Source organism: Saimiri boliviensis, chromosome 14, assembly GCF_048565385.1.
Source record: "Saimiri boliviensis isolate mSaiBol1 chromosome 14, mSaiBol1.pri, whole genome shotgun sequence".
Taxonomy (NCBI): domain Eukaryota; kingdom Metazoa; phylum Chordata; class Mammalia; order Primates; family Cebidae; genus Saimiri; species Saimiri boliviensis.
This window is the reverse complement of record NC_133462.1, coordinates 38,790,368-38,802,224: the sequence shown is the minus strand read 5'-3', so window position 1 is coordinate 38,802,224 and position 11,857 is coordinate 38,790,368. Positions and strand designations below refer to the sequence as shown.

At 63.4% G+C, this 11,857-nt stretch overlaps 3 protein-coding genes across 9 annotated transcripts; 2 read left to right on the top strand and 1 right to left on the bottom strand.

Moving 5' to 3' along the window:
• Nucleotides 1-185: 185 nt before the first annotated feature.
• Nucleotides 186-4,751, top strand: TGFBR3L (transforming growth factor beta receptor 3 like). 3 transcript variants are annotated; one of them, XM_074384706.1, is made up of 7 exons: nucleotides 186-497; nucleotides 1,811-1,947; nucleotides 2,025-2,336; nucleotides 2,871-2,991; nucleotides 3,094-3,252; nucleotides 3,441-3,513; nucleotides 4,551-4,723. In XM_074384706.1, exons 1-6 carry the CDS (start codon nucleotides 272-274, stop codon nucleotides 3,506-3,508), a joined length of 1,023 nt encoding a protein of 340 aa, XP_074240807.1. In that variant the 5' UTR covers nucleotides 186-271; the 3' UTR covers nucleotides 3,509-3,513; nucleotides 4,551-4,723. The 3 variants fall into 3 exon arrangements, with proteins under 3 accessions (XP_074240807.1, XP_074240808.1, XP_074240806.1); XM_074384707.1 differs by having other exon boundaries at nucleotides 3,603-4,723; XM_074384705.1 differs by lacking the exon at nucleotides 3,441-3,513 and having other exon boundaries at nucleotides 4,551-4,751.
• A 1,142-nt stretch (nucleotides 4,752-5,893) lies between these two features.
• On the top strand, nucleotides 5,894-8,811 carry SNAPC2 (small nuclear RNA activating complex polypeptide 2). 5 transcript variants are annotated; one of them, XM_010349577.3, is made up of 6 exons: nucleotides 5,894-6,136; nucleotides 7,035-7,154; nucleotides 7,317-7,385; nucleotides 7,646-7,955; nucleotides 8,051-8,366; nucleotides 8,634-8,811. In XM_010349577.3, exons 1-6 carry the CDS (start codon nucleotides 5,954-5,956, stop codon nucleotides 8,641-8,643), a joined length of 1,008 nt encoding a protein of 335 aa, XP_010347879.1. In that variant the 5' UTR covers nucleotides 5,894-5,953; the 3' UTR covers nucleotides 8,644-8,811. The 5 variants fall into 5 exon arrangements, with proteins under 5 accessions (XP_010347879.1, XP_010347877.1, XP_074240809.1 ...); XM_010349575.3 differs by having other exon boundaries at nucleotides 7,035-7,202; XM_074384708.1 differs by lacking the exon at nucleotides 7,035-7,154.
• A 1,190-nt stretch (nucleotides 8,812-10,001) lies between these two features.
• CTXN1 (cortexin 1) lies at nucleotides 10,002-11,687 on the bottom strand. The gene is made up of 2 exons (XM_039466085.2): nucleotides 11,485-11,687; nucleotides 10,002-11,078 (listed from the first exon to the last, which is right to left on the bottom strand). The coding sequence occupies exon 2, from the start codon at nucleotides 11,056-11,058 to the stop codon at nucleotides 10,810-10,812; it is 249 nt and encodes an 82-aa protein (XP_039322019.1). The 5' UTR covers nucleotides 11,059-11,078; nucleotides 11,485-11,687; the 3' UTR covers nucleotides 10,002-10,809.
• Between the last annotated feature and the right edge of the window lie 170 nt (nucleotides 11,688-11,857).

Below are 11,857 nucleotides of genomic sequence, written 5' to 3'. Positions count from 1 at the left end.
TGAGGCAGGTTTGGGAGCTGGGTACGAGGTATCAAGCAGCCAACGTGAGGGACACCCCTGCCCCTATTAGCCCCAGGTTGGGCAGCGGAGGATCCCTTAATCCCCCCAGGCCTTGGTCATTGGCTCTGGTGTCAGCCCCTCAGTCTGCCACCCCCGCTCCCTGCCTCCTTCCCAGCCAAGGACAGGGCCACCTGCCCACGTTCAGGGCCTTGGTGCAGCCCAGCTGGTGTGTCTGCTCTGGCCCCAAACACTCCGACCTCAGCCAGTCAGCATGCTGGGCACCGCGCTGCTGCTGGCCCTGCTCCCGGGGATCACCACTGTGCCCAGCGGGCCGCCTGGTATGTATGGGCAGGGAGGTGATGGGTCTGTCATGCTCTTAGCCCTGTGTCACTGTCTTTTTTTTTTTTTTTTTGAGATGGAATTTTGCTCTGTTGCCCAGGCTGGAGTGCAGTGGTGCATGATCTCTGCTCACTGCAACCTCCGCCTCCCAGATTCAAGTGAGTCTCCTGCCTTAACCTCTTGAGTAGGTGGGACTACAGGTATGCGTTAGCACGCCCAGCTAATTTTTGCATTTTTAGTAGAGATAGCATTTCCCCATGTTGGCCAGACTGGTCTGGAACTCCTGACCTCAGTCCATCTGCCTGCCTCAACCTCCTAAAGTGCTGGCTTACAGATGGGAGCCACTGTGCTCAGCCATCGTTACCCTCTTTCAACTAGACCTCTGGTCCTCCTACCTCTGGGGGTGGGGGGCAGAGGAGTGGGGTGGGGTCTTCCTCTGTCTCCCCATCCCAAGGATGGCTCACATCGCCACTTCAGTAAAGTTCCCTGCAGTCACGGAGAGGGCCAGGATTGTGGGAAGCGGCCAGTCTAGCCAGGTGCTCTTCAAGAGTAGGGGGGTGGGGATGGAGGTGAGGGGCTCATGCCTATAATCCCAGCACTTAGGGAAGCCAGGAGTTGCAGACCAGCCTGGGCAACATAGACTCCATATGGCTGTGGTGGCGTCGATGGTCACAGCTACTCGAGAGGCTTAAGTTAGAGGATCGCTGGAGCCCAGGAGTTGGAGACTGCAGTGAGCAGTATTCACACCACTGCACTCCAGCCTGGGCGACAGAGGGAGGCCCTGTCTCAGAGAAAAACAAAAAACAAAAAAAAAAAACGGATGTGATGTGCAGGTGATCTTTTGTGTATGGAGATTATCCATATTACCAGAACCCTGCTCAGGACCTCCTGAAGACAGACATCAGTGTGTTTAGAGTCACGGAGAGGGGAGGGGACCCCATGACTACCCTCAGGTTGGACAAGTGGAAGAGTCCCTATCTGGGTGGCCTAGCTGGGCTTTGGCTGTGCCTGCAAGAGCCTCTAGGGAGGGTATCCTCTTCACTCCCCTTCCCTGTTGGTGACAGCACCTATATCCCCTTAGAAAGGGGAGCCGCCGGTCCTGCTGTGTCCCCGAGAGCAGCCAGGGGGAAGGTGGGGGGCCTCTTACTTCACTCAGCCTGATCCCACCATCTGGTGCTCCTTACTGTTTCCCTTCCGCCCCAGGGAGGCCCTGGCTAGCTTCCGAGGCTTCTCTAGGGGTGCATGGCTTTGCACCCTGTTCAGCTGCTGGGCTGTGCGGGTCGCTGGGGTCAGCAGGGGACGCATTACCGTCGGGGAATGTAGCGCGGAGGCCCTCATAGGTGAATCCGCTGCCGCAACCACATCCCTTTTCCAAAGGCGACGACGGGGGTGAGGTGGTCGGGACACTTCCCAGAGGCCTAAAGGGCAGCGCACGTTCTCTGTCCTCTGGGCCGCCCTTTACCCCTGCCAGCGCCCCAGTTGCCCGTGGCGCCCGGCCCCTGGTTGCGCAGACCCCTCTTCAGTCTGAAGCTGTCCGACACAGAGGATGTCTTCCCGCGCCGCGCGGGGCCACTCGAGGTCCCGGCAGACAGCCGCGTGTTCGTGCAGGTGGTTACCCCGTGGACACCAGGGGCGGATGGGGACGGTGGGGACGGGCGATCTCTGATGGCGCCTTCGTCCCCCAGGCGACATTGGCCCGTCCCTCCCCGCGCTGGGGCCTGGCCCTGCACCGCTGCTCGGTGACGCCGTCCTCACGCCCGGCCCCGGGGCCGGCCCTGGCGCTGCTTCGCGAGGGCTGCCCCGCCGACGCCTCAGTCGCCTTCCCGCCACCACCACCGCCGAGCCCGGGTTCCACCCGCCCTGTGCGCTTCAGCTTCCGCCTGCGCCCAGTCTTCAACGCCTCAGTGCAGTTCCTGCACTGCCAGCTGAGCCGCTGCCGCCGCCTCCGGAGAGTCCGCCGGACGCCTGCACCCCTGACTCCCCCGCCGCCATTGCGGGTGCGCAGGCGCAGAGCCTGGAATCTGGGCACCGGGGTCCCTCGGGAGCTAGGCACGAGCCACTCTGGTGGTGTAGAGAGGATACCCTCCGGCTCTGAGGATCTGGGGGTGGTGGTGGAGAGGTTGGGCATAGTGGCCCATCTCTGTCAACAGAGTTTCTCCGGGGACAGTGTGGGCACTGAGTTGCCTCATGGACAGCTCTGGGATCCTTCAGAGCTGGTGGCTGGATGCAGAAGGCCACTAAGGGGACACACTTCTGGGAACCTGGGGTTGGGTCTCACATGCTAGGTCCTGGGAGAGTCGGCCCATGTGATCTTGTGGGGCTGGGGTTTGGGGGCCTGAGGGGCTGGGTTGCTAGCCACTTGCATGCATAGCCACTGGGCTCAGGGACCCCTAAGCAGCCGGATTTCCAGGGGTTCCATCTTGGCTGTGGTGGAGAGCTGGACTCAGGTCTCTCTGGGAGGTACTAGGGACCAGAGCCAAGATCCCGGAGCCCTGATGTCCCCGGCTGTTCCCCACCTCCCTCTCTCCCAGTGTCTGCCTCAGGACGAGGCTTGCGCCGGCGGTGGCAGCGTCGAGAGCCTGGCTGCCTCTGGCCCCCACCTGCACACGCTGACGCAACCTATCGTGGTCACCGTGCCGCGGCCGCCCCTCAGTGAGCACTCAGTCCTCCTCCGCAGGGGACCGTGGGGAGGCAGTGGGGGGTGGGAAGGACACCTGGGTCCTGGACCCAATCTCAGCGTGGCACTTCCCACAGGGCCGCCCAAGATCATCCCTGGCCGCGCCGGGCGCCCTGAACCTCCCGCACCGGCCCCCGCGGCCCTGGAGCCCGCGCCGGTGGTGGCGCTTGTGTTGGCAGCCTTTGTGTTGGGCGCCGCGCTGGCCGCCGGGCTGGGCCTCGTCTGCGCGCACTCAGGTACAGACCTCTGCCATGCCCGCAGCCTATTCCCTTGCGTCGGGACAGGGGCGGCCGCGATCCCTCGTGCAGGGCCTGATGAGCCCTAGCTAGACCTGCCTCTGCGATGTCCGCAGCACCCTCCAGGGGTCGCCCTTAGCCTGGCCTGGCGCGCGGCAGCGCTTCTGCAGCCCGCCTCTCCCTTACAGCGCCCCCAGCCCCCGGCGCGCCCGCGAGAGCCTCGCCCAGCGGCCCCCATCCCAGGAGGCCCCAATGAGGAAGGTAGGTATGGAGGTGGGGGGAGCCGGGGAAGGGAGGAGATGACAGAGCCCTCCCCCCCTTTTTGAGACAGAGTCTTGGTCTTTTGCCAGGCGCCAGTTTGGAGTGCAGTGGTGCGATTTCGGCTCACTGCAACCTCTGCCTGCTGGATTCAAGCAATTCTCTTGCCTCAGCCTCCCGAATAGCTGGGATTACAGGCCAGCTAATTTTTGTATTTTTAGTAGAGACAGGGTTTCGCCATGTTGGCTAGGATGATCTCCATCTCTTGATCTCGTGATCCGCCCGCCTCGGCCTCCCAAAGTGCTGGGATTACAGGCGCGAGCCACCGCGCCCGGTCGCCCCCCTCTTTTTTTTTTTTTTTTTCTTTTTCCCCGAGACTAAGTTTTGCTCTAGTTGCTCAGGCTAGAGTGCAGTGGCGCGATCTCGGCTTACTGCAACCTCCGCCTCCCGGGTTGAAGCTATTCTCCTGCCTCAGCCTCCCGAGTAGCTGGGATTACAGGCATGTGCCACCACCCCCGGCTTATTTTGTATTTTTAGTAGAGACGGGGTTTGGTGGTCTCCATGTTGGTCAGGCTGGTCTCGAACTCCGACCTCAGGTGATCCACTCGCCTTGGCCTCCCAAAGTGCTGGGATTACAGCCGTGAGCCACCGCACTGGCCCCCAAACACAGTTGTAAATGGTTTACACCTATGAACTAACTGAATTCCCTTAACAACCTCCAGGTGGACACTATTATAATCCCCATTTTAGAGAGGAGAAAAATGAGGCATTCTCTGAATTAAATACTTGTCAAAAGTCACAACACCGGGTGGAACTGGAATTCGAACTCAGGCAGTGGGTCACACCTAGCTGGCGCTGACTCTGGGTCGAGCCAAGGGCGTTAGGTGAGGAGAGGCATTAGGTGAGAAGAACTCAGCAATCGGACCCGGCTCCCACTCTCACCGGACATACAAACTGATGGAAGAGGCCAGTGGTCTGCTGGGAAGGGGGTGGCCCGCGTAGCGTCCCCTCCCTCGCTGAACCTCAGCCGCCCCTCCCAGGTATGATGCGCCCGCAACATGACCCGGTGATGCACCCAGCTACCGCTTCGAGACCAAGACCAACAGGACCGGACCCGCCTCCCTGGACCTCGGACCCGATGAGGCCACGACCCCTGCGCTTCTCTCCTCCCCCTGGCCCTCCCACCTGTGCTCAAAATAAACCTCTAGACTAAGTTCTGGTGTAGTCAGCGAGTGCGCAAGGTGCGGTGTGGGGAACGGGTGGGGAGGCTTGGGGAGAAAGCTGGGAGCAGGACTTGGGGGAATTCCTGAGAAATCCTGACAGCGGGGCGGAGCCTGTGGCGGGGAGCCATACGCCCATACACCCGTGTGCACTCAAGGGCCACGGGACTCTCAAGGGCGTTTTGTCTCAATCAGAAAGCGACACCCGGCCGGGCGCTGTGGCTCACACCTGTATCCCAGCACATTGGGAGGCCAAAGTGGCTGGATCACTTGAGGTCAGGACCAGCCTGGCCGAGATGGTGAAACCGCGTCCCTACTAAAAAAAAACACAAAAATTTAGCAGGGCGTGCCTGTAATCCCAGCTAATTCGGAGGCTGAGGCAGGATAATCACTTGAACCTGGGAGGCGGAGGTTGAAGTGAGCTGAGAAATCGCGCCATTGCACTCCAGCCTGGGCAACAAGAGCGAAACGCCGTCTCAAAAAAAGAAAGAAAGAAAGAAAAGCAAGAGACACCCAACCCCACAAGCCTAAATTTTAAAATATGCCCTCCCCATTCCCTCTTCTCCTTACCCGGACACCTGCCCATCGGCCTCCTGTGATCTTCTTCAAGCCAGGCCTTCTCCGCTCTCCACTAGCCCCGCCCGGACCCTGCCCTCGCTCGGCCTCGACCTTCTGCCTCTGCTCCAGGCTCCTGGTCTGGACTTTGCCCTCTTCTTAGACTGTCAGTCTAGTCTAGAGCTCCTTAAATCCCTCCTGCCCGAGCTTCACTCTCCTCTGCCTAGGCAAGAGTGGCACTGACTACCAGCCCTAGTTTACAGAGGAAGAAACTGAGGCTCGGCAAGGCTAAATCACTTGCCCAAAGTCCCCAGGCCTGTCTGATCCCAGAGCCCAGGCTCTTGACCACGACTTGACCTTTACTCTGCAAGAAGCAAAGCACACAGTAGCACTTCATGAGTTAGTCCAGCACCAGAGGGAGGCACGAGATCCAAGGTGGTGTCTCTACTTCATTAATGAGATAAGGTGCAGGCTGAGGGTTTCCTTCGCCCCTCCCCAGTTCCGGCGCCAATTTCCCCTTCACCTTCATTGGGGCGGGTCCCCGGGCCCTGCAAACGCGGAGCCACGCCCCCACGTGCGTCCGCCTCTGCGTGATGCGGCCTCGGCGGCCCCCGTAGCTCCGCCTACTAAGGAAGCAGCTTCAGAGCGCCTGCATTTTCGTGATCGGCATGAAGCCACCTCCCAGGAGGCGAGCGGCCCCGGCGCGCTATCTGGGCGAGGTGACCGGCCCCGCGACCTGGAGCGCTCGCGAGAAGCGGCAGCTATTGCGACTCTTGCAGGCGCGGCAAGGCCAGCCGGAGCCGGACGCCGCTGAGCTGGCCCGGGAGCTGCGAGGACGGAGCGAAGCTGAAGTGAGAGGCAGTTCTGGGGACCGGAGCGAGGCTGGAGGCGGGGCTAGGGTGGGGCGGGGAGTGGGAGAGGCTGCAGCAGGCGCCAGCGGGGCGGGGCCAGGAATGTAAGTGGTCGGGGGCGGGGCGTGGGGGGCTGAGGTGGGGGGACGTCAGAGGGTGAGCTTGGGCGGGGCGTGGGCGGGAAGAGATCGAGGCCTAGGGGGCGGGGTATAAGTGGAGGGGCGGGGTAGTTCTGGGGGCGGGGCGTGCGTGCTGCTGAGGTTTGGACTGTAGGTGGGTGAGTTTGGGGGCGGAGCGAGAGCAAGCCTTAAGGTCGAGGCGAGCTTTAGAGTAAGATGTGGGCGGGGCATAAGCGAGGCAGAGGGGCGGGACAGTGCTGGGGCGGGGCGTGGGCGGGATGAGACCAAGACTTAAGGGCAGCGCCCGTTTGGGAGTAAGGCGTGGGCGGGGCGTGGGCGGGATGAGCGCCAGCCATAAAGGCAGGGCTAGCCCCAGAGTAAGGCGTGAGTGGGTCGACAGCGAAACTTAGGGGCGGAATGAACTTGGGGTAAGATGCAGCGGCTTACGTTGTTGGACCTGGTACAAGGTTGAAGTGAGAGTCGGCTAATGGGGCAGAGGGAACAAAGAAGGGAGTTGAGTCGAGTAGTAGTCCGCATAGGATTGAGTCCTGGCTGCCGGGAGGAGCCGGAACTGGCCTGGCTTACACCTTCCTTAGGAAGCTGGTCACACTCTGGGTGGGGCTGGGGCCTGGGCAGTCAGAGGGACCCCAACACTGGACTAGCAGGAGGTAAGATGCAGTGGCTGGGCCCAGAGCAGGCAAGGCAGTGGGCTTTCGCTTTTGTGCTGCAGCCCCGAGCTCACAAAAGCTTCATTCGCCCTCCTCTGCTGTCCTTCCTAGATCCGGGTCTTCCTCCAGCAGCTCAAGGGCCGTGTAGCCCGGGAGGCCATTCAGAAGCTCCATCCGGGTGGCCTTCTGGGACCAAGGCGCCAGGAGGCACAGCCCCCAGCTCCCATAGAGGTGAGGCAGATGAACAGGACAAGGCTGCCCAGGGCCAGCCCCCGCGGGGTAGGTGGGAGTTGCAGGGATAACCTGGTTAGGGTATCCCCAGGAGGGGCAGGGCTTGGGGAAATCCCTGCAGGCTGATCCCTGGGCTGACCTTGTACCTCTGGCTTCACTCAGGTCTGGACGGATCTGGCTGAGAAGATAACAGGGCCACTTGAGGAAGCCCTAGCAGTGGCTTTCTCACAGGTACAGCCATCCCCCAGGCAGTTCGGGGTGTCCCGGAGGACAGGGTCACATGAGCCAAATCATGTGAATCTGGGTCCAGGGCTCTTCCTGTTGCCAGCTCGGTGGCGTCCCTCAGTCACTGGACATCTGGAGCCCCAGTGTCCCTGGCTCTGAGGCCATCTCCTGTCTGAGCAGTGTGTCTTACGGTGGCAGGGAAGATAGGGGAATGTGGTGGGAGGACTTCCCAGCTCCCCTTCCTACCTGATTGTTCTGCCTGCCAGGTGCTCACCATCGCGGCCACGGAACCCATCACCCTCCTACACTCCAGGCCCCCCAAGTCCACGAAGGCCCATGGAAAGCCATTAATCCTGAGCGTCCCTGGAAGGCAGGAAGACGCTGCCCCTGAGACACCTAGCTCTGCCCCCAAGGCACCTAGCTCAGCCCCAGAGACTTCTGGCCCTGCCCCTGAGAAACCTTCTGAGTCCTTGGCTGGTCCTTCCACTGAAGACTTCACTGTGGACTTTGAGAAGATCTACAAGTACCTGTCCTCTTTCTCCCGCAGTGGCCGCGGGCCTGAGCTCTCAGCAGCTGGTGAGAAGGGTGACGGAGGGGGCAGGGGCAGAGGGATCAGGGTTCCTGGGGGCAGGCAAGGGTGTCCCCTTATCCCTGTCTCCATCCATCGCTAGAGTCCGCTGTGGTCCTCGACCTGCTCATGTCACTTCCGGAAGAGCTGCCTCTCCTGCCCTGTACAGCCCTGGTTGAGCATATGATGGAGACATACCTACGCCTGACAGCCCCCCAGCCCAGCCCCGCTGGAGGGAGCCTGGGGCCTGCGGCTGAGGGGGACGGGGCTGCCTCCAAGGCACCAGAGGAGACCCGCCCAGCCCCCGAGAAGGCAGAGGGCAGCAAACTGAAATCGCCCTGGCAAGCAGCTGGCATCTGCCCCCTGAACCCCTTCCTGGTGCCCCTGGAGCTTCTGGGTCGGGTGGCCACCCCTGCTAGGTGAGGGGCATGGTGGGCAGCAGGCACACCAGGCCCCCTGCTCTGGGCCTTGGTTCTGCTCAGCTGGCACTGGCTCGTTCTGAGGATCCCATCATGGGGGAAGGTGATGGCGCTCAGCTGTGGGGTGGACCTCAGATGCCCCATACTTTGGGGGTCTCCGAAGTGGAAACCCCATTGTACAAGGGTTTGGTGGGGGTTACGGGACTCCACTCACAAGCTGCCTGACCTCCAGGACAGGCAGACAAGGCTGTGCCTTGTTCTCTACAGGGGGCCATAGCTGGCAGTGCACACCATGAACCCCCGAGTACATGTCCCTCCTGCCTGTACCTCAGGACAAGCATCTGACCTCCTTAAGAAGCTGACCAGTCACAGATACTCCCTGCCAGCAGGTCCTTCCCCCTCCTGTGGGTGTTCTGTGACCGTGAATAAAGTTCTTACCAATCTGCTTCCTTCTCTTTTGCCTGTGACTTAAAGGTGGGCGTGGGGGCCTTGGGGTTACAAGGCTGGGGGTAGTACCAGGGAGGAGAGCTGCCATCCCGTCTGGTCTGATAAACCCTTTGGCAACTGTGGAGGTGACAAGTGGATGGGAAGAGGAGAGCCAGCAGTCTGCCTCGGGGACAGGTGTCAGGGATGGGTTTCAGAGTCGGGCAAAGTCACATCACATAGAGGGGAGAAGCCAGCAGAGTGGGGGTGTCCTGGTGAGAGGAGTAGAGCCCCAGGCTGAGGGGTTGGAAGAAGGTAGGGGTGGGCTGCCCCAAGTGGCAGGAGGCTGGAGGGAGGGAAGTGTGTCCCCTGGGGTGGCCTTGGGACCTCAAGGATCCCTGGAAGTGGAGAAGGAGAGGCACTGGAATTGGGGCTGACCCTAAATTCCTGGGGGTGCTGCTGGGCCCCCACCTGGGGCCCGTCCATCAGCTTCACCTGTCCTGTGGGTGTGGACTGAGAGTCAGGTCCGGGGGAGGGAAGCAGATGTCCTCCCACGGCACTGCGCCCAACGCCCAGCTAGTCGTCCAAGTGAGTAAATTCGCTGTTCGTGGAGCCTGTGCCTTCACCCAGCCTTCCTTTTATAGAAACACTCGTTCCCCCACACACACTGCACACGACTCCCCCAGGCTGCACATCTCCTGGGAGGGCCTTGGAGCCAACCCACTCCGTCCGTTGGTGGTCACTGCCCCACCGTGCCAGACCCACAAAAGCTGCCAATGGCGGTGGGCAGGGGGAGGAGGCTTAGGAGGCTTGGGCTGCAGGTGCGGTCCTAGCCTCCCTCCAGGGCTGGTGGAGGGTGTTCCTCCCGCCTCCCCGAAGGGTTGAGCATCTCTCACCACCCCCCAGAGGCTCCCCAGGTCAATAGAATTGTGTGTAGAGGAGAGGGAGCGGGGAGCATGGAGATGGTTACACACCAGTCCCCACAAAGCTGGGTGAAAAGGGCTTGTGATCTTGGTGTCTTTGCATCTCTGGGAAGCTTTAGAAACATGCAGAAGCCAGACCTGGGTTCCACTTCCAGCCCTACCGGATTGGGCAAGTCACTGGAGCTGCCTGGCCCTCGGTCCCTGGGCCTGTAGAATAGGAATGCTAACGGGGCCTGGCTCATTCTCACGATCCCTAAGAGGAGACAGGCTATAAACAGGAGGCGCCAACTCAGCACGCTGCTTGGCATGCAGTAAGCGCTCAATAATAGCTTTTATTATCATCTTCGGCTCAGAGGCAGGGAGGAATGGAACAGCATGGGAAGGCCGCGGGAGGCGTGGCAGGGCAATCAGGAGGAAGTGGCAGGAAGGCGGATGGGGGGCAGCGGTGGGCACCGGGGCAGGGCGCAGCCGACCTGTCCTGGGGCCCGGGCTGGGGGCGGGAAGGCGCCTGCCCGCGCTCTCCAGCCATGGCAGGCGCCACGCATCCTCGACGCAGCCGCCATGGCAGGCCTTCCGGCTCGTCTCCAGGACAGGCGGTGCAGGGCATATTGGTATGCAGCGTCCGCCCCGTGGGCCCGGGAGAGCCTGCCCCGCAGGGCCAGAGCCCAAGGACGGGCTCAACACTCAGTCAAGGTGGGGTTGACGACGGCCAGACGACAGGGGAGGAGGGACAAGGGGGTCCCCACTTCCAGGAACGCACGATAGCAGAGCCACTTAAACGCTGGGGAGGGAGCGGTGCGGGGTCTTCCTCCCTCCCGGGATTCAGAGTGGTGGCGGGGGAGGCAAGCCGGGCGGGTGAGATGCGCAGAGAGGAAGGGAGAGGGCGGAAAAAGGCACGAGGTGGGGCTCCGGCCAGGCCAGGAGGGGACATGAGAGGGGTCTCGAAGGGGAGGGGCTGGGCTTCTCCCAACTCCCTCCCCAATCCGGGCTGGGGGCTCCAGGGAGGGATCCTGAGGGCAGTCCTGGCCCCGCGGCGCCCCCCGCCGGGCCGGGCCTGGGAGACCCCGCGCAGGGCCGGCTGGGGGGCGCCGCGCCCCTCACACTAACGCGTAATCGAACTGCCCGCGCTCGAGCGCCTCCTTGTGGTCGGTCCAGGACGAGGCGGGCATGCGGCTGTAGGGGTCGAGCAGGATGCGCACGCAGCGCACCATCAGCAGCACCAGCACCACGAGCAGGCAGAGCACGAAGGCGAACACCGTGCGCTGCTCGGCGTCCAGGCCCGCGCCCACCGGGGGCCCCGTCGACGGCGGCAGGGGCTCCGGTGACAGAGTCCACGTCGCGCTCATGGCTCACATCGCCGCGCGCCCTGCGGAGGAGGGGACCCGCCCGGGGCGCCGGGGCTGAGGCTGCGCCCTCCCTCCCGCGCCTCCTCCGCTTCGCCCCCTCCTGCCGCCGCCGCCGCCCCCCTTACCGGGCCCGACCCCATCCCCCGCCCGTGCCTCAGTCCCCGGGCTACGCCCATGCCCGGCCAGCCGGATCGCCGCCACCACCACGCGGGGACCCAACTCCGGCCGTGCGCGCAGGTGGGGGCGCTGAAAGCCGGGAGAGGGAGCCGCACCCGGCCCGAGCCGCGCACAACAGGTGCGAACGCGCGGCCGCCGCCAGGGCGCACGGCGTGGAGATGGTCCCTGCGGCCCCTGCTCCCCGCTCCCTTTGTTCTCGGCGGCCCGGGACCCCCTCCCCCACCGTCCCCGCCCCGGCGCGCCCCTCACCCTGGCTTCGACCCGGACTGGGACCGACCGCCCGGCGGCAGCACTCTCTCCGGGACCCGCGCCGGCTCCGCGTTCGGTCTCTCCCCGGCGGCGGCGGCGGCGGCCCGGGATCTGGCGCAGCCCACCCCACCCGCCCCTGGAGCGGCGGAGACCGAGGCAGGCAAGCAGCGCGCGAGCCGGGCCGCCGCGGCTGTTCCCATGGCGACGGGGGCGGGGCCGCCGCGGGGGGCGGGGCAACGGGGGGCGGAGGCTGCGCAGGGAGCGGCGCGCGGGCCCGCGACCCCGCCCCGGCCTGCTGGAGGGCCGAGCCCTCGCCCCGGGGATCCGCGAGCACTCGGGACCTCGCTGGGGCGTGGGCAGCTGCCACTCCCAC

Bases quoted from the DNA above. Each gene is read 5' to 3' on its own strand.
- TGFBR3L (XM_074384705.1), top strand. From the start codon at position 272: ATGCTGGGCACCGCGCTGCTGCTGGCCCTGCTCCCGGGGATCACCACT. The intron at 2,337-2,870 runs GTGCGCAGGCGC...CCTCTCTCCCAG, and splicing joins CTCCCCCGCCGCCATTGCGG to TGTCTGCCTCAGGACGAGGC. The intron at 3,253-4,550 runs GTACAGACCTCT...CGCCCCTCCCAG, and splicing joins CCTCGTCTGCGCGCACTCAG to GTATGATGCGCCCGCAACAT.
- SNAPC2 (XM_010349575.3), top strand. From the start codon at position 5,954: ATGAAGCCACCTCCCAGGAGGCGAGCGGCCCCGGCGCGCTATCTGGGC. The intron at 6,137-7,034 runs GTGAGAGGCAGT...TGTCCTTCCTAG, and splicing joins GAGGACGGAGCGAAGCTGAA to ATCCGGGTCTTCCTCCAGCA. The intron at 7,956-8,050 runs GTGAGAAGGGTG...ATCCATCGCTAG, and splicing joins GCCTGAGCTCTCAGCAGCTG to AGTCCGCTGTGGTCCTCGAC.
- CTXN1 (XM_039466085.2), bottom strand. From the start codon at position 11,058: ATGAGCGCGACGTGGACTCTGTCACCGGAGCCCCTGCCGCCGTCGACG.